The sequence below is a fragment of the Acanthopagrus latus genome, chromosome 17, assembly GCF_904848185.1.
Source record: "Acanthopagrus latus isolate v.2019 chromosome 17, fAcaLat1.1, whole genome shotgun sequence".
Taxonomy (NCBI): Eukaryota; Metazoa; Chordata; class Actinopteri; order Spariformes; family Sparidae; genus Acanthopagrus; species Acanthopagrus latus.
Window position 1 is genome coordinate 1,638,335 of NC_051055.1, and position 26,624 is coordinate 1,664,958.

Sequence of the window (26,624 nt, forward strand, 5' to 3'; positions counted from 1 at the left end):
AGTGGAATGGAACCAGCGATCTTCCCATAATAAGACTCCGGCTGTACCCCAGAGCCACAGTCACCTTTAACTGTCTAAAACTAGGCACATTTAACTGATTATAAAAAAAAAAGTATTGAGAGTATAAAGATAATTTTTACATTGTGATGAAGTTCTATTTACTTAAATAAAGAGTCTCAGTACTTCTTTAACAAATATATGCGCAAGATGCTATATTTGTCAACAGCTCATGTGATGGCGAGGTTGAGCGTTATCGCGAGATTTGAACGCGGGATTTCGATCGTGGTAGGTGGAGACTGGTCACAACAGAGCTGAGACGGTACCAAGGCATCAAGACAGCTGCCCTGTCGCTGCTTTCCTGACCGCTAAGCTAGCTTGTTAACGACACCAAAAAGCTCCGGCGGTATCTCGGAGAATGTAATGACTGAACACACCGTTGTTTCAGTTAATAGTCTCGGTATCCGCTGGTATTCTTCTTTTCATTTTCACTACATGTCCTGTGTTCCTGTTTAGGACCGTCTTTTGAATATACGAGGCACTGATGCTGCCTAAATGAGCTAACCTCTCAACTCTCTTCAAAGACAAAAGCAACATTTTACTGAGACCTGAGGTAAGAATTATCGGACAGATATGGGCTTTTACTTGTTCATGTGGATCTATAAGAGGTTGTATCGATAAAATGCTTGTCACCTGACAGGTACAGCTGGCTTAGCCTGTGCAGGTGTAGGTATACCTCATAGATGTGTCCAGCTGTTATCTCGTAAGAATGAAGCGTCCAGCTGACGCACAGCTTTAGTTCTACGCTCAGAGATGTATGTGCGTATATGTTTTACCTAGTATAGAATTAATACCCAATTCAGTTCGATGCCTTTTGACTTCACGAGTGTTATTGATATTATACACCTCTAACACAGTAATTTAAAATATGCTGATGACGTTATGATTAAATGAATTTAGAGTTTCTGTCAGCAGTGCTAGAACCTGTATTTCCAATGCCCCAATATGTATTTAGAATATGAAGTAGGGATGCACTGATCCGACTTTTTCAGTTCTGATACTGATGCCTGGGCTTTGTGTATCTGTCAATACCTGATACTGATCTGATATCGTTGTTGAATTGATAAGAAAATGTATACCTTCCACCATGTGGAAGAGACTAAAGACACCAGACTTTATGAACTAAACATTACTTTCCTGACGTCAAACAAAGACAAAATAATCAGTTACCAAACATTGTAAACATGTAAAAAATACTTTAATTCTTAATTATTTGTTATTAAAAAAAAAATTGTGCATTCAAATCTAAAACAGAATGTAATCAAGCTTCTTGAATTAAGATAAATAAAATGTAGCTGCAAAAACAAAACACTATTGGCTGAACATACAGTAGTAATCAAACAGTAACCAAACATTGTAAACAAGTAAAGAAATATATGAAATGCAAAGTCCTGCAAAAAGGAATTCAAAATAAAACATAGCAGCTGAACCTGAGAATAAACTAATAAAAAGTTGGTCAAACAACAACTTGTGCTCTTCCAGCATGCGACACACATGCTGCTGACGAATGACGGAGGGAAAAAAAATGGATCAGCCCGTTGATCTGTTCATTTTTCTGATCCCCCATCCAGCTGTTTTGTCAACATCGGGGCCGATATCTGATCTTGATATCGCATTGGTGCACCCCTCATATGAATGCATTATGTTTTCATGGTGGAAATATTGCACCTCACTGTCTGTAGGAAAGGCAGAACGAAATTTCGCCCCCATTCCGCCTCTGATCTGCCAGTGGAGGTAGTAGTGAAACAGCAGCAAAGGCAAATCGACATATGTAAGCTGGCAGCACAGGACATGAATGTGATGTTTTGCTGGTGTTCACAGTCTGACCACAAAACAGACGTTTCACTGGATATCTCTCAAAGTAAAAGAGAAACATACTACACTTCGCCCCACTTAAGCAATGTTATAAGACCAGACAACAGTAATATGGTAGCAGGTAGGGCTGGGCAATGTGGCCTAAAAATTGAATCTCCAATTTTTTCACACCAAACTTGATTTACGATTTTAATGATTTTTTTCCTTCTGAAGAACAAACATCAAATGACAAAAAAATATTAAAAACAATGCTTTTATTTTAAACAAATTTGCCCTGCCATTGTAAATAGTGCACCTTCTAACTCTCTTGAAAAAACATGTTCCTTTTTGATAAAATGATTTTGTAAACATAAATTTAACATGTCAGATTGCTTGCTATTTTAAAAACAGATCAGTTTCCATATTGGGATTCATAAAGTGTTAACATAACTTTAATTAAATACTTCATTTTGCAAAAGGTACTAGTGCTGGGCTGTATACCGGTTCACACCGAATACAGGTGAATATTTTCGTTGTGATATGAATTTTTAATATAATGCCATACCGGTGAATTTGATCACACAACGTTCAAAACGCTATGCTGTGCCACGCAACACTACTTCAGACTGGACTCTTTCAATGTTGCGCTTCTAAATAGGCATGGTGCGACTGAGAGGCATGGTGAAGGTAAACAGCAGTGCTCTGGTGTTACATTACAGTGAAGATGGCTAGACCAGTCCCTCCAGAAAAATGCGGTTATGCAATCGCATAATTCAACGCATTTGACACACTGCACTTTCGCCACATTAATCGCCGATTTCCGTGCAAATTGTGTGATATATGCGGGGCTTGCATGATTTCATAATCCCTGCATTTTTGTAACAAAAAGTCACATAAATACTTCACACAAGAGTAGGGATGTAACGATGCATCGTGACGCGATTAAGAATCGGTAAAAATGCGTGACGATTTGCGCCGGTTGACAGAAAAAATGAATCGCGAATCAAGTCACGTGACATGTCGCTACTTAGGTACGGGGCACAGAATGAGGGAAGACATGGCGACGGTAGGCAACAACTTTGAAATTGAGGATGCGGTTTTAAATCACCTGTGGTGGCATTTTGGATTCCCCATATACACAAATACAACCAGTGAGAAACGGACAGACAAAACCAAAACAGGATGTAAATATTGCAAGAGACTGCTAACATATACCGGCAACATGAGCAACATGCAGCAGCATATAAGCCGCCACCACAGTGAGAAACAAAGTAACGTTACGCCACTTCCTGAGCGAAAATTGCCGAAGGGGCAAACCACCCTGACGAGAGGCTTTGCATCTCCTCTCCCCCATAACAACGCAAGAACGCATAAGATTTTATATGTATATCTATATATCTATATATATATATCTATATATATATATCTATATATATCTATCTATATATCTATCTATATATATATATATATATATATATATATATATATATATATATAATATATATATATATATATATACATACATACAGTATATATATGTATATATATATGTATTTTTTCCTAAGAATAAAAGATTATTTTATTTGGTCATAATTTGTCTGTAGCTCATTTTGATTAAAAATAAAATAAAATCGTGAGAAAATCTTATCGTGAACAAAAAATCATGAACCGTATCGAATCGTGAGTTGAGTGTATCGTTACATCCCTACACAAGAGCCATTTTCCTCCTGTTGCCTTGGGAACGTTATGAAGTGACATCATCTAGAAAGCTGCAAACCCAACGAAGAAGACACGATGAAGTCTGCAAATCCCTCTCATTTGCCAACAAAAATAGGGGCAAAAGACCTAGCAAAGCATTTTCCCAGTGTGTTATATGACAGTGGAGGCAAATGATTTTGGACTCTGTGCAACTGTGTGTTGGACCACAGGCGGAAGTCGATGCTGGACAACCACTTTGCACCACCAAACACACGAGGATGGTTACTGCAGCAGTGGAAGCAGCTCACCTACACTGAGGCGTCACCTTCCAAAACAGTTGCTAGGTCTGAAAGAATCAAGGTCAGTAACCTACAAGATTAAAGCTTATTGAAACGGAATGAAGGCGTGTAAGTAAACATTAGGATTATATACCCAGTAGTAGTGTAATTATACTGCAGTTTGCTGTAGGTTACACAGGACTTTGTGTGTGGTGTGCGTGTGTTGTCGTGTACATAAAACAGCCGGATGGTATTTAGTTATGAGTTATATATTTAGTTATATTTCGTTATATATTAATTAATTTTTGCAAATTCCTGCAATTGCAGGAATTGCATAAATATCCGGCATGTTCCATTGCATTTTTGAAGAAAACGTGCCGCATAATCAAGGACTTTGTGACAACAATCACAAAAAACCTCTGCATTTTTCTGGAAGGACTGATAGACATGGCAGTTCATGACTTTATCCGCGAATGTCAAGATGAGCAACTGGAAAACCGCTGAGATACGGGAGATGCTCCTTGGTCTCTGTAGCTGTTAGCTTGTTGTTGTAATGGCAAGCTACTAACGGTTGCTACTTTCTAATTAACAGCTCCCCACTAGGAACCCAGTTCTACACTCCAATGGGGTGCAATGTAAAGATCTTATTTTGAAGACAAATTTGACCTGCTTCCTGTTAGCTTCCGCTTTGCTTTACGCTTCCTTTAATACCGGGGGTATAACATCGGCATGTGTTTGACTGAGGAGGCGAGAATATGGGCCAGGGGTATATAATTAAGTAAATCTATCAAGTGTTGCCACATTTTGTACAATGCATATGTTGTATGTCACTGTTAATGCCCAAGTTCGTGCTTCACGTCACATCACGTTTATGCCTACCCCAGTGGAGGCTTTTTAGGAAAGAAGGAATATTAAACCTCCCTTTTAGATAGACAGGGTTGTAGAGTGCAGCCTTTACCTTGCAGCAAATGTGCCGCCTTTTCTATCTAAAAGGAGATAGTAACTCCTCTCTCAACCAACCAGTAGAAAATGTTGTGAACACCTGATTATGCATGAAAAAAAACACCGCCATAAACTGTGAAACTGTTAGACTTTAGAAAAATACAGTGATATACATTTTTTGTCATACCGCCCAGCTCTAAAAGGTGCCTTTTGTTTACAAAAAGTATTTTATATCCCTCAAGATATGTAAACTAAATTAAACATCTGCACAGTTATCATCATGTTGGTAGATGTACAGGACATAAGGTGTGTGCTTGCTGTCTTTTTAACACATTTTTGACAAGGAATACAAGCCTGTCTGCTTCCTCTGCAGAGAACCCATTGTGGCTTTGTAGCACAAACCTGGGGCTGAACATTTTCAGCATGTGGATGAACCTCCGGCTCCACTGTAAATACAGGCACCATATCTTTAGTGATATGCAACGTGACTACATCTGTAACAGCTGCCACTAGGACCCTTTCTTCTCATACGGGACACAATAATTTAATGATTGTGCTCATTTTGGCAGCTTTATAGCGGGTGTTTGTGGGCTGCCGCGGTCTTGTACATCTTGTTGTGAACAGCAAGACTCTAATACAGACATCTGTTTTGAGATGCTGAAATAAAGGTGTCGGTCCACCGCCTTTAGTTCCAGCAGCCTTTAAACAAACTTTGCAGTGGACCGTGGTTGGTTCGAGGTCTGACGCTACAAAACTGAACCACTAAGGAGACAGTGCCGTTTTAGGATCGAGCTCTAAGCTTGCTGCGTGTTGTGTTTGTTTCTCTGTGGAAAGTCAATGCGGGTGGAGGGCAGAGCCTACTATGTACTACTGGAGCCCGTGGGGAGCAGCGGCGGAGCAAGTTAAACAGAAAAAGAGAAACATTTTATTTTTATTAAATCGTCCGAAACCACAAACTCGAATTAATCAATTTTGGGGATTTATCGCCCAGCCCTAGTAGCAGGTAGTGTCTTTGGCAAGGAAAATAATGACACGTTTATAAGTCATTGTCACTGTGTCTGTCCTAACAAGCCAGGTTTACTGTCATGATTATGTGATGTGTTTTTGAGCAAATAACTTTTACTCAGAAGGTCTTTGTCGCCATTCACTATCATATTATTGTGGTTACTGTCTTTGGCAACTTAGAAAATACAATACCAGATCTAATGAGGAAAAATAACACGACCTGGTCAGCCTTCCCAACCAAGTCTTCAGTGAACTTCCCTACTGAAAAACAACATCCCTCTTCAAGGGAGGACCAGATAGGGTCAACTGTTTCAAGCATAAGAGAAATTTTGGTCACTTGTGATGCATGGTGGGTCAGTATTTCAAACACCACACAATATAATTGCATCCATATGATTATGAATAGTTTGTTGATACATTTTAAGACTTAAAGGTGGAAGTCGCTGTCACCCTGTCCTGCTGTCTCTTCATCACACTTCTACCTGGAAAAAAATGTACGTCCTTGGCAGAGGCAAGGCAGCACACGTTGTTGACTGGCAGTGATTATTTGACGTTATTTTGAGCGAAAAACTTTAACTGACAAAGATTTTGTTATCTTCCACTATAGTGTTGTTGTAGTCAGTCTGAATTGCTACGTACAAAAAATCACCTAATTCAATGAGTAAAAGTCACAGCGAACCCGGTCAGCCCTCCCTACCAAGTCTTCAGTAAACTTTCCCCCATAAAACAGCAGTTCTCTCTGGGAACTTGAGGCAGACAGGAATTGATCCTTTAAGACAAACATCATAAATATAAACAAAAGTATTCTTCTTTGACAAAAGAAATACTATCATAAGCATTGGACCGAATGACAGGTCTAAAGTGGCCGAAGATCACAGTTAGTTGTACTTTAACATTAAAGACCCTACTTATCATATCTTACATGTTCAGAGGGCTTACAGAACACAACAAAACACTATTTCACACTGTACACATCTTAGCTTGATCTTTAAGAGGCGACCCAAAGCAAATTCGTTCCTCTAAAAAAGGAGGGTCAATTTGGTTTCCACTATTGCACTTATATTTTGATAAATTTTTGTAAACTTTGTAATAGGGATGCACTGATACTGATACTAGCATTGGGTATTGGGTATTGGGCCGATACTGCGCTCATACGCATACTCGAAAAAATTCAGTGATGCCAAGACCACGTTATTGCATTAGGCCATATAATGCATGAAGCTGAAGACCGCGATCAGTCGGCTTCTCATTTCTTGTTGTCATTCAGATTTTATTGTCAGACGGGCCGCAGTTGGAGTCGGTCCTATATGGACCTGGACCTATAGTCAATAAATTATTACTACCCATGAAAGAACGCATGCAGGGATAGTTCATTTTTCAGTTTTAAGGAGAAAACCAGCAGCTCCCGGTGTGTAAACTGTGTGCAGTATTGACTATTGTACTGTCAATTTTTATGTTCAATACCAAGGGTTACATTACTCTCTCAATATCAGCTATGCATTGTGTTATATAAAGTATACTCAGTGTATATATAAATAAATAGATGTTTATCTTTTTATGTAGGTAGACCATTTTGACCTGATAGTACACAAATGAAAATACTCGCACTTGGTTTGAAAAAAAAATTGTATCGGTGCAACCCTGCTTTGTAATAAATGGCTTGAAAGGCATTTTGTGTTGAGCATAACTCAAATGAAACATTCCAACCTTCTGGAAAGGCTTTTGGGCCAGTTTTACTCTACTAAACTACTATAGGTTACCGTGGTAGTTCAGTATGCCTGCTAATACGAACCCTGTGTTTGTTGCTCCAATAGAGTGAGTTGTTCTGGAAATTACAAATAGCTTCTCAAAGCTGTCTGGGCAAAGTAGCATACAGCTCAGAACAATCTCAAGGAGATTTATTAAAATGTGCAGCCTTAAAGGAGAACTTAGGTCGATTTAAACATGCAGCTTCATTGCTCCAGCTACCTTTGACTTGCCAATACCGAAGACGCAAACACATTTGGTCCAAACATTACAGGGCTCTGTGAACGGAGCATTAGCATTGACAACTAACAGCATATGGTCAGAACTTTACACTGTGTTTTAAGCTTCTTAACATGCTCCACATCTCACCCCAAAAGTTATGCAACATCAGCAGACACCTTACAACACAGCACTGTAGCGTGTATGACTCAAAATGAATAAAAAAAGTAGTTAAAACAGTGTGTTTGTGCAAGGAGCTGCATACCGGTTTGTTGACATCCGTGTCCTCCAGTAGCTAGACCAAACTAGTCAATCCATCGAGCGTTTGCTGAACAGGCTGAACAGGCTATTGTAAGGCTCATGGCTCATGACAGGCTGTAACATGGACATGTACATTATGAACAGAAAAACGAAAATGCTGAAATACCTTTCTGTCTCCACCAGTGAGGGAGTAAGCGCACGCTTCTCCCCTCCTTGGGGCAGCACCTTCTCTAGGCATTGGGCCAAAATTTTGGAGAGCAGTTTTTGATCAGAGGTAGGGCTATCGGCCCGTAAGAGGTGCAGATATACAGGCATTTTTCTTTTTTAAGGATGCAATCAAAGAGGGACTATTCGCCACACAAGCACCTTTCAAACCTTACCAAGTGAACCTTTACGAGTTATAAATCCATTAACATAACTTTTGGTGGGGGGGTAACAAGTCACCTTCCACTTATTCAACGTGCTTAAATATGAGTCATATTTCAGTAGACCGGCCATTTGTGCTTGTTAAAACTAGAACGGCCGGAATTCCAACACTACTAGAATGGCCAAAGGCGGTCATTTTGACTGCTAGATTTTAAACTCTGCAATCTCTCATGTAAATACCCAACTGAGTGATGAATACATTCAATGTGTCATATTTTTTAAAAAAACGAAATAACACCAAAATGTATATTTTAATAAGTTTAATACATTTCTCAATGTTCATAACATCGCACATATTAAACCGTAAGTATTGCATATATTGACACAAGATTTTATTAGAGAAAACTCAGAACAAGAAAATTAATGATTAAAAGTAACTTATTTGATTATGAAACAATTTATTTTGATACCTCATCTCACTATAAAAGCAAGGAATCTCTGTCTGTCTGTGTATCTGTCTGTCTGTGTGTGCCTCAGATATCTCTGCAGATCAGGATCAGACTGATCTGAGAGTTTCAACATGGCTGCTGCTTGGTTCAAGGGTGTGCAACGTCACATTTGTTTGGACTACAATGATACCGTTAATACATTATTTCATAAATGCTTTACAAATTCCACTAGCATTGTCAACCATAGCCACGTGCGCACCAGAGCCAATCACTGCAGAGCTCACTTCCGCGACATACGTTAAGAAACGAGCAGATTTACACCTGCAGCAGCGCAAGCTGAACCGGGATTTTGCCGGCAGTTCGGTCCTGTTCTGTGCATCTAAACTGACTTGTGGATTAATGAGACTTAACGAGTCCGGACCAAGTCTGTTTCGGTCTGATGAGATCCGGATACGTGAGGACAAGAAAGTGAAATCAGAATCTGTGGATGTTCTTGTATAACTGGCTGCTACCACACCCCCACGCCCACCTCCTGAGTTGACGGATGCGCAGGCACGTCTAAAACTGGACTAACATTAAATAATCTCTGCCACACTTTTTTGCGAACATTGCCGTTATGTTTGCTTTGTGTCTGGTGCAGGAGGAAATGGTAACAACGGGCTTTTGTCATGAAAGTGTCCGCAAGCAGCAAGTTTGGTTGCTGAGGAACAGGGGAAGTTGTGTGAGGGACGCTAGCGGTGTTACAGACAGCGACGGACAGTGACTTTTGAGAGTTGAGAGATTTGTGACATATAGCGTGTTTGGAGTGTATAGTTTGTGTGTTACATAGTGTTTACTGTAGTGTGTTTAGTGTGTAGTGTAGTTGTTTTTTTGTGTTGTGAGTCAAAACAAGGAGGAGACTGCCGAATGTGGAACAGGCAGGAATGAGCTGAGGAGCCCTGAGCCTGAGGCATTGTCTGCATTTAAATGTAAATAGTTACATATAACATTGTAAATTTCAAAAACTTAGGCACAAATTTAGCAAACAACAATTTATATTTGCATTATAAGTAAGAAAAATGGTTAGTTAAACATATTTGTGGGTTTCACAGTAAAAAAATCTAACTTTTTCCCGCTGACCTGTGTTCCCAGTGTTCACCTTTCTGATAAAATTGCCAGGGCTGTCAAGCAATTAAAAAAAATTAATCTGGCACCAGTTTATTCATATGGGTATCACATGAGGAAGGACGACAATATACTGGTTTGTCCCACCCCTATTACATTTACAGGGCCATCAAACCATAATAGTGTCACTTGTTCTCTTGGCTGTATATTGGGATATGACCTGGAGAAACTAAAATTAGAAATAAGTTAAACTCCCAGATTTCAATCCTTTACATGAGTCCTTCATTGCTGTAAAAGTATTTTAGCATTTTAACAGAATATTTGACAAAATCTTCCCTCAGTGCATGAAGCGCACCCAGCGTGTTGCTGTTTGAGAGCTTATTAGCATTAGCTTCACTCTGGTCCTCACTCACGTCTACTGCAGTGATGCCAGTTAGGTTATTTTGTGACACCGTCGATGATTCAAAAGGAGTTTAGTCTGTCAGTTGCCTGTTAAAGGTTTTCCTCTTCCCCTTTGTTTTGATAATTTTATGATCTCTGCTGACAATGTATAAAACATTTTTGATAAATAACTTAATTTTGTGCTTGAATTGAAAATTAAATCGAAAAAAAATTAATAGAAGTAAAGAGATTTAGGCAGAATGTTATGTAATTAAGGATGACATCAGACCGGTGACACAAGAGGAAGGGCAAGTGACCTGAAACAAGAGGAGATTTGAAAAACATGAAATTCACAAGACAAAAAAACCAAGACAGGACATCCCTCACCATGGTGTGACAGATGCTTCAAACATCATGTGCCTTATGTTACATGGCACCATGTGTCCCTTTGTGGGTCTGCATTTCTTCCAAATGATGTCTTTCCAAACTAGGGATGTGTACGATTTGTGGACTATGAGGTTAACTGCTGTGACCCTTGCTAGTCAGTATCATTACAAGTGCTGTCAAACAATTGAAATATTTAATCACGATTAATCGCATTAATGTCATAGTTCATTCACAATTGATCACACATTTGTATCTACTCTAAATGTCCCTTGATTTCTTTTTGTCCCATTATTTTTTTCTCATTTTAATACTCTTATTAACATGAAAAAGTGGATTGGCTTGCTTTATGCAAATGTGTGGGGTTTTTTTGATTGAAACAACAACATTGGCAAACAGGGCGATACAAAATAAAATTATAAAGTGCACATGTCAGGTAAACTAGGACTCAGCCTATCGTGCAGTTAAACCAGGACAAGACAAAATAAAATTATAAAGTGGACATGTCAGATAAACTAGGACTCCACCTATAGTGCATCTAAACCATGGCTGAATACTTTCTTTTTCTCAAGTTTGCTTTGAACATAGCAGTTCATTCACCAGAGGCTCATCAACCCAGCCTCTTATTTCAGGAAGAATGAACAGTAATGGTTAGGTTACCAATAAAAGTTAAGCATACTACTTCTTTGCTTTGAGCCAGTTACTCAAACAGACAAACCTGTTGACATTTTCAGACAACAGGGAAGCTCACTTCTTTTTACATCATGCCCAGACAGTGAAAACAACCTTTCAGAAGGTACTGATGTTGCTGGTGCTGCTAAGTACTTGCGTGCAAGGTGGGCCATTTCACTGTGTGCCGATTCATGTGTGGACTACCATTCCTGAGGACAGTCATCCATGCCAGCAAGAGGCTCTGCCTTGTAGCGCTTCAGACATTGCTCAACACTGTCCTCCTTTTCATCAGACGAATACTCGTGTGCAAGCATGAGAGTTGGTTTCTTCGTAGGAGGCTCAGGCGTTAGTTGGTTATCTGGCTGTGCAGGCCTTTCCCTCTCCATCTCCTGGAGAAAGGTGCGGATCGTACCCCACACCTCAGCCCTGTCAGGTTTGCTCAGACACTTGAGGTCCTTAAACCTTGAAATTAAATGAAATGCAACTTTAACACAAGTACAGGTGCAGGCAGGGCTGGACTGGTAATCTGGCATACCGGGCATTTTCCCGGGGGAACATTCACTGGAGGGACTGCTGTAGCCTCCTTGGCCTCTGAGATAGCAATGAACCAGCAACAGCAAGTTGAAGGGGGGGGGGGCAGACAATTCATGCTGGTGTGTCAGGCTGCGTCAGGTTCAAGCTTAAAAACCTGCGGGCCGGGTGGGGCTGTACCGTATTGACCCGAATATAGGACAAGGTTTTGTACAGAGCAAAGTGGATCAAAAGTGGGGCAAATTAACAGACATCTGAGGCGGAGCTATGATTCCTTCTAGTCATGTATTAAACTTCTCTCTTACTGGAAAAGCATTTTTCGCTGTTTTTCTGAGGCTTTTGGAAACAGCCTGGTACCCTGCCCGCTCGTAGCGGTTCTGGGACCTAAAAGTGTTCTACCTTCTACCAACAAACATGAGAAGAAGGCTATTCAATTCATGAGAAATGTCCAACACACTACATCTCGAGAGACAGAGGAGAGGTATTTGATAAGACATAGGACCCTGTACTGAGATACTTTAAGGGGCAAGACTTACAAACATAATGCTTCACTGTCCACAGATGTATATGAGTTTGCATACCTCATTTTATTCTTCTATTTTTTCATAAATGTTTTTCTTTTGTCATTTGCGTTATTGTCTAACTATGACCATGGACTGATACCATAATTTTAGATGTACTATGTTCTGTATGTTATCTTTCTTCCCTATGCTCTTCTTTTCCTTCTGTCTCTCTGTCTTTTGAAAAATAATAAACATTTAAAAAAAGGGTTTGCGTTAACGCCATTAATAACGCGTTTAACTGACAGCACTAATCATTACATATTACATAGACATGATTTGCACTGAAATGTCATGTTTTGTTTGTTTATTTGGATCTCTTTTAGCCCAAGTGGGTTATTCTTCCAAGAGTCCATAGCATAAAAACATTACAGAATACAATACAAACACAATACAGTGTAAATGAACCACAAAACAATATAGAACAGACACAAACCAAAAAACATACATACAACACATGAATGTCATTATACACACAAAAAAAACTTATAGAGATAATATTACATAAAAACCGTACTCCAATCACAATCATACAATTACAATAAAAGTTTTTCTGGTAAATTCCTAATGAGATCAGGTAAACAATTCCATAGCTTTACAGCCCGAAAACAAAACATCCTTTAACCGGTTACAAGCCTAGTCCTGGGTGTAACATAATTACTTTTGCTAGCTGCTCTTGTGCTGACTAAATGTCTTGCCTCTTTTTAACATGCAAGTTATAAAATAATCTAAGAACATTTTTAGCTATTATATCCCTGATATGTGACCACTGTAGTTTTTTGTATCGCTCTTCAATAGGAGTATCATTTGGACATCTAAGAATAATTCTTGCAGCCTTATTTTGCATAGCCTGGAGTCTACTAACTTCTCCCACTCTAGCATTACCCCAAATGGCAGCACAATAATTCCCCTGACTCACAAATCATGTCTTCCTTCAGCACTGGTAATACACTACACTTGTAAAGAACATGTCATGGCAGTCTTGAGTTTTAATAATTTCTACAATGCTCATTTTTGTGTGCGGAATAAGAAGACCTCATACCAATTTATTACAAAAAATATCCAGGAAGTTGTTATTACTAGGTTTATTATTGGATATCTGAAAAAGTGACTAAATCTGCTGGGTCAAAAATATACATCAAACATACATAAACAATCAATTTAGGTAATTCTATAAAGCTGTGTCAATCACCTGCTGAGAGAATTGGTCAGGATGGTCAAGAGTAAACAAAAACCATTGAAAAGACAAATCTGTAATGGAAGACAGGTGACAGTGTCCACAGTCAAGTGTGTTTTACATCAATATGAGCTGTAAAAATGCTGCAGAAGGAAGAAGCTCTTGCTACAGATGCGGCACCTGAAAGCTTGACTGAAGTTTGCTGCTGATCACACGGACAAAGAAATGAAGCATATATAGCCTCAATGAGCATCAGTATGACTGGTGGTGAGACACTGAGGTCTTTAACCCCACGGACACCACACCTACTGCCATGCAGGGTGATGGCAGTATTATGCTGCAAGACTGTTTTGCTGCAAGTGGATCTGCTGCTCCATTGAACATAAGTGTAATAATGTGGAATGAGGATTATCTCCAAATTTTTCTGGAAAATATGAATCATCAGTCAGAAGATTTGGTCCTGGGTGCAGTAGGGTGATCCAACATGGCAATTATCCAAACACACATCAAAAGTGGTAAAAGGAATGGTTCAGTTGGACTAAAAGTGAGGAGTTGTTAAAAATTCAGCCAGAGGATGAAGCCTGTGGATGGATATCAAAAGGACCTAATTCAGTTGAAAAAGAAAGAGGGACATCTAATCAAATATTAGAATTACTCCATGTATATTTTTGATCCAGCAGAATTAGTCATTTTCAGAAGACCCACTATAAATCAATTATTGTCTTGCACTTCATTCTAGAAAAAACTCTTGTATCCACGCATGCACATTTTAGCTCCATAATCACGTCTCATCCAGAAAATATGTTTTCTTCATTGTTGTATACAAGCAATTTCATGCATACTTTCAGGCAGTTGGAGAAAAAGTATTCTACATATCGGTGGACTGCCTCAAGGCTTATTAGGCAGAGATATCCAACTGCAGCAGTGCTGATTTACAAAAAGGTTGCGTGTTTTGTAACTTTCTTGAAAGCCGATGGTGGTGCTTGGATCAACCAGTGCATAGGCGCCGATTTATGTTTTTACCTGTGGGTGCTCAATTTTTTTAAATTATTTCTTTTGATGCTCAAATTAAATGAATACCACTAAGGTAATCATTATCACATTGACTTTTATTGCATAGATACTTTTGAAAAAGTTAATGGCATCTATTAATGAATTTATTCATTTTAAAGCATCTGACAGTCATGCATGTATGTGAATAGCAAAATAAGGGGTGTGCATTTATCATCTTACTTTGCACCCACTGGTCATTTTGAACGCAGTCTTCCACATATCCAATATGGGTCTCTGCCTCTGCTATTTTATGAGTAATCTGGTGAGCTCAGATTTGATTTTGTTATGTTGCTTTTTCGTGTCTTTGGGAAAGTCATGTATCTCCTTGGAAATTTTTGCTAAGCTTACCACAATGGGATCAAACTCCAGTATTGCACAAGCTGTGGTAGCTCAAGTGTTGGCAGGTAGTGACGTCCTGAGATATTTTGGGAGCTCAGAGGAGAATTTGCTGAGTTCAGATGGAAGACATGTCAGACTGGAGAGATCTGGACACGGAAACAGTGGGTTATTTAATACCATAAACATTCAGAGATATATGGAATATGGACATGAGGCTGTTCCCAAATGTTGGCGTAACTTAGGAGATGGATCTCATTTAACATCTTATTATATTTGGAACTGCTTTGATTTTTTTTTTCTTGTTTAAATGATTACACAGGCACATCAGCCTGATTTTAACCTGCATGTCTTACCAGAACCAGGAAACAGCACCCACTGTCCAGGTCTCTGTTTGTGGCATGTTTAATGTGATGATGCAAATGAGTCTTGTGCATGCTATGGTGTATTGCAGAAGCTTTGCCATTTAAAGCTTTTGGTTGCTTAGCTTGAGCAAATTGCAGAGGGCATTCACATGCATCTCCGTGGGTGCCATTGTGCAGCCAAAGGGATTATGCAGCACTGCTGGCGCTGCCTTACGCTGCCCTTGTCCTTGCAGACTAAAGGAGCATGCAGGATGCCTGCCTAATGTTAATCTCACTGGCAGCTTCCCCTTCACACTTCATTTCGCCTCATTTTGGCTGCTGTATTAGTATCAAGATAACACTGCAGTATTTGGTGTCTACAGTGCTTTGATTTACATTTACTGTCTATGACATTATATCATGGGAAACAATATGAGCTTTCTTTATCAGCTTATTATGTGCTCCATGACCACAAGAAAAATGGGCACGAGCATGAACTATCCAGATATTTAAATCAAACTCTACCAGTGACTGACTTAGTAATGAATTGGCCACATTTCCACACCTTGACCAGTCAGGTTGACCTAGTCTAGTTTTTTATTTGTTCCACGACTAATTTGAAAGGAAATCAAAAGCAGCTTACATCTCTCTGATTTTTTTTACTCTAGTTGTTTCAAAGCTTGAAGGCCTGGCCAGGTAAGGTGCAGAGCTGCAGCAATTAATCGATTAGTCAGATTGACGGAAAATGAATTGGCCGCTATTTTAGATATTCATTTAAAGATTTGAAATGTAAGAATTCTGTATTAAAATGTCAAAAATGACTATACCTTTGCCATACACTGTATTGATTTGTGAACTTACATTTTCCCAACTGTTCCAACAATGTGCAAACCCAGGGAAATCCACATGTTAACTCCAGTTAACAGTACATTTCATTTGTTTACTTAGTGCTATATGGTAACTTCCAGGAGAGAGTCGAAGAGTTAGGCAGGAAGTTGGTAAATGAGACTAAATAAACGAATTGAAATTAATAAAACTAAAAATGAACCTATCCTGAACTTTTCTGGCTAGGTCATGCCAAATTGATTTTAATTGCCATGGCTGTTTGATTGTGTGTTCAAAACCAACAAAACAAGTTTGATTGCAGGATTATTTGTGTTACCTGGTGAAAGTGTTTATTCACCATAGCTAGATAGCTTTACTGTACATTAGCCATAATCTAGAGAGCAACAGCCTTCACTGAGGGTGTATGCGTCTTTATGCTTGAATTCAGGTCAGTAATCACTAAACTCAGCACTTACCAGATTTCAGGTTCTCTCCTTTCTTTTCCCCCTTTCCTCTCTAATGTTATATTTATGAAGTAAAGTCCATTTTGCTCCCAGCTCCAGCCAGCAGGCAACATTACAGTTCATAAAAAACACCAGACAATTCCAGTCACCTAAGTGGAATGCTGGTGCAGTCACGTTGATAAACAGGAGATAAATCCACCTTTTTATCCTGAAAACTAAAAAGTGATTTCTCCAGTAGGCTTCAGATCAGAGCAGAATCTGATGTGACACTGTATATTCCTTATATTCCTCCTTTCTTAGATTTTATAAACCAAACAACTTATTGAGAGATTTACGCACAGATGAATCATGAATAAAATAATGCTCCCTTGCAGCCTTATTCCACCTAATATACATTTACTCTAATTTGCATTACATGTCCTGTACAGTGAATATGAATGTAAAATTACAAAAAGATAAAACATATGCTGTGCAACTTCAGAGATCCACTATCTCTATTGGCAACTCAGATTGTCATAGAACAGGGAATGCAAAGCTGTGGGAGAGATGGGAGAAGGGGGCATACAGCAGCCATGGCAGTAATAACAGCTTTACTACTACTACTACTACTACTACTACTACTACTACTACTACTAATAATAATAATAATAATAATCATAATAATAATAATAATAATGATAAATAATTAAAGCTGCAAGCAGCGATGAACGGGCCCTCACAGGCCACGCATGTTGGGCATGCTGCCGTCGATGCATGCTGCCGCCGGGCTTGTCAACACAATGCCTTCCGTTGAGGAAGATTTGGTGGGCCCCTCCTCCTACCTGTATTAAACAATATGTGCTGAAATCAGAAGAGCTCCCTGCAATCTACATAAAGTAATGAGTGGAGTACACTGTTTGACCCTATAGACTGTTTAACAGAGGTTTGTATCCATTAGCAAGGCTGAATGGTCAAGAATTTACAGAAAACTCACAACATATTTCCATGTAAAATAACAGAAACTGCAATAGTGATCAAATTATCCATAACTACAATCAGAAACCACATACATTTCCTCAAGATCACACACATCATTAGGGAAACACACAGAGTCCATGCAGCTTCACAAGGTCTGCTCATTGACTGGTCTGCTGCATTTTAGTGTGACTGAGCATGTCCTGACTTGTTTATTGCTAGTTGTCTTTGCACCAGTAGAGGGTGCTGTTGGACCTTGACCTGTAGACTGTTCTTACAGTTTCTGTGGATTCACATATGCTGGAGCAGTAGCAGAGGCAAAGTAGAAGATGTCCCCATAAGAATGAATGGGAAAACACCTCCCAAACTCCTGCCATTTTTGAAAAAAAAAAAATATGATGGTTATTACCAAAATATTTATATATTGAGTCACAGGAGACATTGCTGAACTCTGTGATGTCTTTTTTTTTTTTATTACTGTAGAGTGAAAAATGAGAACGCCAGAGCGAGAGACAAAACAGGTACCTTCTGCTCTCCTCCAGAAATTTAGGCTCAAAATTAACATTGTAGCTTATGGGGGAGTAGTTGGAGTGCTTGTTGCTCTGGGGCTTCCACATCCAAAAGTGTAAGTCCTACATCTGAAATAAGACCATCAGCTGAAAGCCAACAAGATTTCCTACATTTCTATGCATATATTGTCAATGTGAAGTAAAAGATGTGGGATCCAAGTCAAGTGGAAAATATGTATTTTTTTTTCCAGTTCTTCCAGCTGCTCTCCACTCTAGCAATGATGTCACGCACTCTAGCTCTTGCAGTACACACCCATAAAATCAGAAGACAGCCTAAAGATCCTTTAAACTAAAACTGTGATGATTTCAAAACCGTAAAAGATTTTAGTAAGCTGAATACATGGCCAGTAGTTCAAGGTCTTCTGACTCTTTAAAGGGTAGAATGGCTCAAAGTATGAAGCACAAGAAGAGGATGAAAGTCGATGAGTTTTGAAGAGGATTTGAAGATGTTCCCATTTACTTTCCATTCACGCTAATTAGACTGTGACCAGAGCACCACCTATTGGCAGATTTGCACCAAATTTTACACAAACCCTCATCAGGCCATACCACACAATTTTGAACATTTATGTCATAATCAGACTGTATTTTGTAAAGATATGCAAAATTGTCTGTATTCAACACAATGTGCAAGAATTTGTTGTTTTATATTTTCGGTGTCCTTCGGTCTATCACAATTCTTTTGATAACTTTTTGTCAGGAGGGTCCACAAATGCTTCATGCAAAGTTTCATGCAAATCGCTCAAATTGCCTAGGAGGAGTTCGAAAAAGTATGTTTTTCATTGTTTGCAATTTTGTGGATGGAAAGTTACTGCAAAAGTGGGCGTGGCATACACCACACAATTCAGCTGAATTCAAGGAACATGTAGCTATAAGGTTTAACAACGTGCCACATTATGTGGGAGTTTATGGGCCAAAAACGCTTTCACGTGGAAAATAGTGCCACCTGCTGGTCATATTTGAGAGTCACAGGGGCCATTCTATTGCACCTCCATGAATTTAATTTCCATAAGTATTATGGTGTGGGCACAGTGCCAAATATTAAATTAGACGGCCACCAGAGCGCAACCTAGTTGCGGATTGGTAAAACCCTTTCTCAGCTGTCCTCAGGAGGGCACTGACAATGATTGTACAAAGTTTTGTGTTAATCCAATGAACCGTTGTAGATATATAAAATACTTCAATTTAAAGAGCGCCACCTTGTGATCATTGCCTAAAATTTTGCACAGGGCCTCAGGGTCTCATGGGGAAGTTGGAACCTGAGTTTTCTGTCATTAGACCACACCAATGTGGAGATATGTACATTTCCTGTTTTTAACCAAATCTGCAGGAAGTTATTATTTGATAACTTTAAAATTAATTGTCCTATTAAAAGTCTTCTAATAACTTTTTGTCAGGAGGGTCCACAGATGCTGTGTGCAAAGTTTCGTGCAAATCGGTAAAATCACCTGAGAGGAGTTCGAAAAAGCAGGTTTTCGACATTTTGCGAATTTGTAGAAAAAATGTTAGGCGGAAACGGGCGTGGCCTATACCACAAGATTCGTCACAATGTGCAATAAAGTATATGGGAGGTATTTGCCAAAACGCACTTTTCTAAATAACAGCGCCACCTAGTGGTGGAAATTCAGAATGACAATAGATTATAAATTTTTTCACCAGGTGTGACTTATATTCCAAGTTTGATGAGTTTTGGGGTATGTTCAGGCAGTGAAAAATGCGATCATTTGGGACAAAGAAAAATAGTAGTAAATACTTGTAAATAATAATAATGAAGAATCATTTGAAAAACAATAGGGTCCTTGCAGGTTCCCTACTCGGGCCCTAACTAGAACTGCAAACAGAACGGGGGCCAAGCCTGTGACTCGGACCCCATGCACCGCAGAGCCCATGGCAGTTTGCCCCAAAGGATGACAGGCTCGGGGCCAAAGTGAGGACACAGGGCAACATCTGAGCCATGGTATTTGCTGTAATGCGAAGTGCAGTGGAAGTGCAAAAGTCTCAATGTGTGCCGATTTGGATTTGTTGTACTAAGACACGCCCACATTGACCAGTAATGAACACCTTCAAGATATGGCCTCAGGATTGGCCCTACATCATACCGACCAAATTTTTTTAAAAATCAGTGTAGCCGTGCAAGAGATATAAACTTCCCATCTTTTTAGCAGGCTAGTGCCCACAATTAGGCTCATCCCTTCCTAGTGTCATGGCAACCAAGACCTTAAATTTGGTGTTAATAGCATTTAATTTGCTTGAGATATCAAACAGTTTGTTTTTATAGCGAGCTACAGAAATTTGTTTGTTAATAATTTGCACATTTTTTGACCTAGCAAAATTCTTTTGATAACTTAAGATCAGGTCCAGTTGAACAGTCTACGTGCCAGAATCCAGATCGGACAAAATCCCAAGGAGGAGTTCGAAAAAGTAGGTTTTCCAGTTTTTACAATTTTGCGAAAAAACTTTCGGGTGGAAGTGGGCAGGGCCGATCGCAAAGTGATTCACTTCCATTCAGGGAATCTGGTGATACAAGGTTTTTGAAGGTGCAACATACAGTGTGGGAAATATAGGCAAAAAGGCATTGGCCTAGGTTATAGTGCACCCTGCAGGCGGATATATGTAGGTTTTTTTGTGTCTGAGATATTTGCAGGAGCCTGGACCAACCCTTCAAATTGCACCACCCTCCCTTGCATGGCTTAGCCTGCAGCACCACTTTTAGCCAGAGAAAAATAAAAATAATTCAAGCTGCAGGCAGCGTTGAAGGGGCCCTCGCAGTCCACGCACCTTGGGGCATGCTGCCGTCAGGGCCTCTATACGCAACGCCTTGTGATGAAGAAGCTGTTCCTTTATAATTCGGTGGCCTGCTCCCGCTAATATTAAATAATGTATGCTGAAGTCAGAAAAACTGTGTGTGCTGCTGCATGATTCCCCAAACAAAGACTGAGTTGATGGTCCGCTTCTCGAGCTGGCTGAAGAAAATGTCCACATGAGGCATAATGCAATGAAATAAAGTATCATCATCCAGTAACCGCACAAACCCTCAAGCTTCCTGCACCCGGGACCAAATAATTAAAGCTGCAAGCAGCGATGACGAGCCCTCGCAGTCCATTCACGTCGGGGCATGGACCCCGCAGGCTGGGGCTATCAGGCAGTATAACACCCCCCTCAGCAGCAACATGTAGCTTGCACACACACACAAATGCTGCATACCCACAGAAAGCTCAGAATCTCTGCTACACACTGAGATAAACCATTCATATGACCAGCAAACACAGTTACAACACCGAGCGATCAAACAATGCGGGCGAAAACACAGAAATATGAGCGACACAAACAAATAGCGGCTGCTCTGGCGTTCCACACGTTCCAAAAATACCATTTTTATCTTCCATTTACACTGTGTTCCATCTGCATTTACTCTGACACTGTTGCATCAATAGTGATGCTTATACGTCTGATGGAATCTCACAAGTGCAATTCATATGAGTGAAATTGTGTTTAAAATAAAAGGAAGCATTTGGAAAATGTTGGTGCAAGACGGAGTCAGATACTAGTATTCATCTCCCTCCTCTCAGTTGGGTGAAGGTGCATGGTGATATGTGCATGCACCTCAAACAAGTAATTCATTGCAAATAATTAATTGATATGAAACCATTGCTATAAAGTAGAAGGGCTAGCCCTCAGATAAGTATTCACCATGCTATTTGCCTTGTGTTTGCAGGCAGCTGCTGGCCTTTTACCACTGGTTTGATTTAGAGTCTCAATGACTCACTTGTTCTCTCAGTATGCAGATGAGTAGAGTTGAGAGCAGTGCTCTTGTTCTTTTCTCTGCACCTCCTGACAGTGTAATTTGTCTCGACATTCAGGGAGTGCAGCAGAGGATTTAAGTTTAGGACAGTGTCTCATTTGTTCGCCAAGGTAAACAACCACAATTCCCAAAGGTGAGAGCTGAAACCTCCTCTAAGGAATCACTGGACTGTATTGCTCACATAAAGGCCACTGCAGCATGGACAGACTTTACAATTGATTTGTTAATTACATCAGTGCTGTTGCTTCTGCTGCACTGATTATCAGACTTTTTCTTGTGTTTTTATGATTAGTTTGTAATTTTAATTGTAATTAATTTTTTTTCCTTTTTTCTCTTTCCTTCCTTGCTTTCTCTTTACCCAACCTCACCTCGCCCTGTCCCACCCACCTCTTTTGCTTCCTCTTTCCCATTTCCAAAGTTGATACCTGGTTGCGGATGTCTCGTCGCCTGCCTCTGAGTTCGGAGGCTAGCTGGAGTTGGGAGGAGAGTCCTCAGGAACAGCAATGATGCGGGCTTCAGTGGCAGGCTGCAGGATGAGCATGGGTGCTCTCCTTAATGGGCTGCTGGTCTCTGTAGTTGCAGCTTTGCTTTGGAAGTACTCAAAGTTGAGTGAGCATGCTGCTCTGCTGGAGGAAGAACTGCACATGACAAGGCAGTCCCAGGAGCTCTCACAGGCTCGTATCGACTACCATGTAGCCCTACAGGCTCTTCAGGAACATGGCACACGCATGGTCTGCACTGGCAAGATGCACACCGACCGCATCTGCCGATTTGACTATTTATGCTACTGCTCCGAGGCAGAGGAGTTTGTGTTCTTTCACTCTAATTCCTCTGTCATGTTGCCTAACCTGGGGTCTAGGCGCTTCCAACCTGCCTTGTTGGACTTGTCCTCAGTAGAGGATCACAACACCCAGTACTTCAACTTTTTAGAGCTCCCAGCTGCTACTTTGAAGTTTATGCCCAAACCAGTGTTTGTACCTGATGTGACGCTTATCCTAAACCGGTTCAATCCAGACAACCTAATGCATGTGTTCCACGATGACCTGCTCCCAGCCTTCTATACTATGAAACAGTATTCCGACTTGGATGATGAGGCTCGTTTGGTTTTTATGGAGGGCTGGGGTGAAGGCCCACACTTTGACCTCTACAGACTTCTTAGCAGCAAGCAGCCACTGCTCAAAGAACAGCTTAGAAACTTTGGCAAGCTCATGTGTTTTACAAAATCTTATGTTGGCTTGTCCAAGATGACCACCTGGTACCAGTACGGTTTTGTCCAGCCACAGGGGCCCAAAGCCAACATGTTGGTCTCAGGAAACGAGATCCGGCAGTTTGCCAGAGCTCTGATGGAGAAAATGAACATCACAGGGGTGGAGGAAGTGGAGAAGGATGGAGCAAGTGGTGAAGGTGAGAAGGAGAAAGAGAAGAAGGATGCATACATTGTTGTGTTTAGTCGTTCAACAACGAGGCTGATACTGAATGAAGAGGAGCTGATCATGGCACTGGCCCAGGAGTTCCAGATGAGAGTGGTCACCATATCCCTGGAGGAACAGACTTTCCCAAGTATCATCCAGGTGATAAGTGGTGCTACCATGTTAGTCAGTATGCATGGAGCTCAGCTTATCACCTCACTCTTCCTCCCCAGAGGAGCTGCTGTGGTGGAGCTGTTCCCCTTTGCTGTCAACCCAGAGCAGTACACTCCGTATAAAACCCTCGCCTCCCTTCCAGGCATGGACCTTCACTATGTCTCTTGGAGGAACACTAAGGAGGAGAACACCATCCCCCACCCAGACAGACCCTGGGAACAAGGGGGTATTGCTCACTTGGAGAAGGAGGAGCAAGAGCGAATACTAGCGAGCAAAGATGTCCCCAGGCACCTGTGCTGCCGTAACCCAGAGTGGCTCTTCCGGATCTACCAAGACACGTTGGTGGACATCCCTTCCTTCCTGGAAGTCCTCAAAGAGGGCATGAAGTCAAAGCCCAGCTTGAAGAAGTCAAAGCCAGCCAGCACAGTACACCCAGGCCGAGTCAGAGACGCTCAGTGTCAGACCTCAGTACAAACCAGTAACGAGGCTAAACTCACAGTTTCCTGGCAGATTCCGTGGAATCTGAAATACCTGAAAGTCAGAGAGGTAAAGTATGAGGTGTGGATCCAGGAGCAGGGAGAGAACACATACATGCCTTATATACTTCCTCAGCAGAACTACACTTTCTCAGACAACATTAAGCCCTTCACCACTTACCTTGTGTGGGTCAGGTGTATCTTCAACAAAAACCTCTTGGGCCCCTTTGCTGATGTTCTCATGTGCCGGACTTAGTACAAACAGCTTGACTTGGCTGCTGTGCAGTTTTACACAAAAGTTGAGTCATAGTTGTTCCAGACAATCAAACTGGAAATGTGAACTGTTGGACTACAGTCAGAAATGTGATATCTCTGCAGTTCTAGAATGGGCTGCTGAACTCCTGCACAGTGATGTGTCCTTGGCCAGCACAGAGAGTATTTTAGCAGACATCTAGATGAACTGCAAAGGACTTGAACAACAGGGTCAGAACGCAACAGGTTAAATGAATGAAAAGACACTGCTAAACAATGAATCTACTGAAAATATCAGATTTAAAATCAGAAGATTTATTTATGTGCAACATAATATATAAGATGTTTTTTAGTATTAGTCCAAACACTGGTTCTTTACATTATACAGTATGCAATATGGCTTTTCTGTGGAGAGCAAGAGAAATTTTAGAATAGTAAGGTTTTTATGTTTTCTGACTCATCCAACATCAGTGTGATACCTGTGTAGCTTAGTTTACATACCAGTTGCTAAATTACATCCACTGTTATTTGCATAACCTAAACAACCAAAGCAACTTTTTACACATAGTTTCAGCCAGTCGTCATTCATGGTACATTCGTTTCTCAATATCTCAAACTAATGTTTGCTCAGAATTATACAGTTCTCCACCCTGTTCCTAAGGTCATTGTGAAGTGTAAAAGAAAGGTCAGGCAAGATTATCATGAATGTCACAGTACTCAGTGTCTCTGACCCTAATGCAGAGATCTTTGTAATTTAAAACATATATGGATGAAACCTTTTAACAAAATTAAAATGATTTCTGTATGTGTTACAACACACAAGTGTTGTTTCCGCAGTGCCCCACTGCAACAGTTTACATCCATTTTACTGCATGAATAAATTATCTTTCTCTAATTGGCACTAATTACAACTGTAAAAGATTCTGTGGAGAGTGAATCTATTACATCAGGCTAATTAGTGTAAATGATTTCCTTCCTGTAAGCAGCAGTTTGCTGCTGGACAGTTATATTTTACTGCCTTGTTTAAAATCATTTTCATTAAGATAACAAGGTATGTTGCTGCCTAGGATTCCACTGCCTTGTGTAAAGCTCTTTAATTAACGTAAAATTCTCTGCCATAAGTCATTTTACTCTCCTCAGAGGCTTTCTAAACAATAAGAATTGTAATGTTGGAATTTACATCCAAAGCTGTCTATTGAAGTTGTGTTTGTGTCTTTTGCTGCTTGTGGGTGGCTAGACTGAAAAAATGCATTTACTTTTAGACACTTGAATTGAAGGTGTTGATTTGTGGTAATAGACATGTCGCAAGAGATGGTTTATTGAATGGCACAAAGTTAAACAAAAAATGCCACCATCATATTCTGTTATCTTGTGTCATAATTAAGATGATGTTATGTACTTTTTCTTGGACTTTATATCTTTGACCAGTCAACATTACATTGTTTGAATTCTGTCCCCTATAAAGCTCCTTTTGATTTGCCATATATGTTTTGTTTTTTTTTTTCATTTTTCACTTGACTTGTTTTTTTCAAAGTTTCCAGATGCACATTTAAGAGATTATTAGAGGCTATTGTTTTGTGTACAAGATGTTTTGGTTTTGATATTCATGTTTGTGTTGTCGGTTAGATTTGCTGTGTGCCCCTGCCCCAACCCGTGTGCTGAGTGAAATGAGAGTGTACTAGTCTGTTTTCTACATTAGTAATAGTTTCTTTTTCAGTAACTGTGAATAAATAAATTAGCTTATTTCTTAACAACATCCGTTATGTTTCAGAAGTTTTTTTTAAATCTGAAATTGAATGACAACAAGACTTATCCAAAATCATATCTTAATGGGCTGAGTAAAAAAAAAAGAATATGGGAAATGGCTAATTAAGAAACCCACACACTATTAAATAAACTGATGTCCTCAGGCCCCTTGATCTTGCCACCAAATATTTGTGTTGGAAGTTGTAATGTGTCTCATAATGTTTATATTGTGTTAAAGTAGAAATTGTGTAACATGAAGTAAATAGTTGGTATTTTTTTTAGCTTGAAACGGTTAAAGTCCAGACTTCCTCTTTTAAGATGGCAGCTTAAGGACAGAACAGGACAAAATCAACGTGATAATGACTTTAGGATGTGTTCCGCTTTATTACTTGATGTTCAGGCCAATTGAAGAGGGGCATGAAGTCAAAAGCCTAACTTGAAGATGCAACTACTCCAGACCCATGCTTCTGTTTCATATTAACAAATGGGTTTATTAAATTACCACAAAGAAAATCTGGGTCCAGGTTGTATTGCAGCATAGAAAAACTGCACACTGGAAGAAACGGGTACCCAGCACTGAGAAAATAAAAACTGAA

General features: G+C 40.0%; 1 protein-coding gene across 4 annotated transcripts; it reads left to right on the top strand.

Annotated features, from left to right (window-relative positions):
* The first annotated feature begins 296 nt into the window (after positions 1-296).
* Positions 297-26,038, top strand: pomgnt2 (protein O-linked mannose N-acetylglucosaminyltransferase 2 (beta 1,4-)). 4 transcript variants are annotated; one of them, XM_037074557.1, is made up of 4 exons: positions 297-417; positions 514-610; positions 3,780-3,909; positions 22,390-26,038. In XM_037074557.1, the coding sequence occupies exon 4, from the start codon at positions 22,475-22,477 to the stop codon at positions 24,284-24,286; it is 1,812 nt and encodes a 603-aa protein (XP_036930452.1). In that variant the 5' UTR covers positions 297-417; positions 514-610; positions 3,780-3,909; positions 22,390-22,474; the 3' UTR covers positions 24,287-26,038. The 4 variants fall into 4 exon arrangements, with proteins under 4 accessions (XP_036930452.1, XP_036930451.1, XP_036930450.1 ...); XM_037074556.1 differs by lacking the exon at positions 3,780-3,909; XM_037074555.1 differs by having other exon boundaries at positions 322-610.
* The last annotated feature ends 586 nt before the right edge of the window (positions 26,039-26,624 follow it).

What these genes read in the sequence shown, in the direction of transcription:
- pomgnt2 (XM_037074557.1), top strand. Translation starts at nt 22,475, where the DNA reads ATGATGCGGGCTTCAGTGGCAGGCTGCAGGATGAGCATGGGTGCTCTC.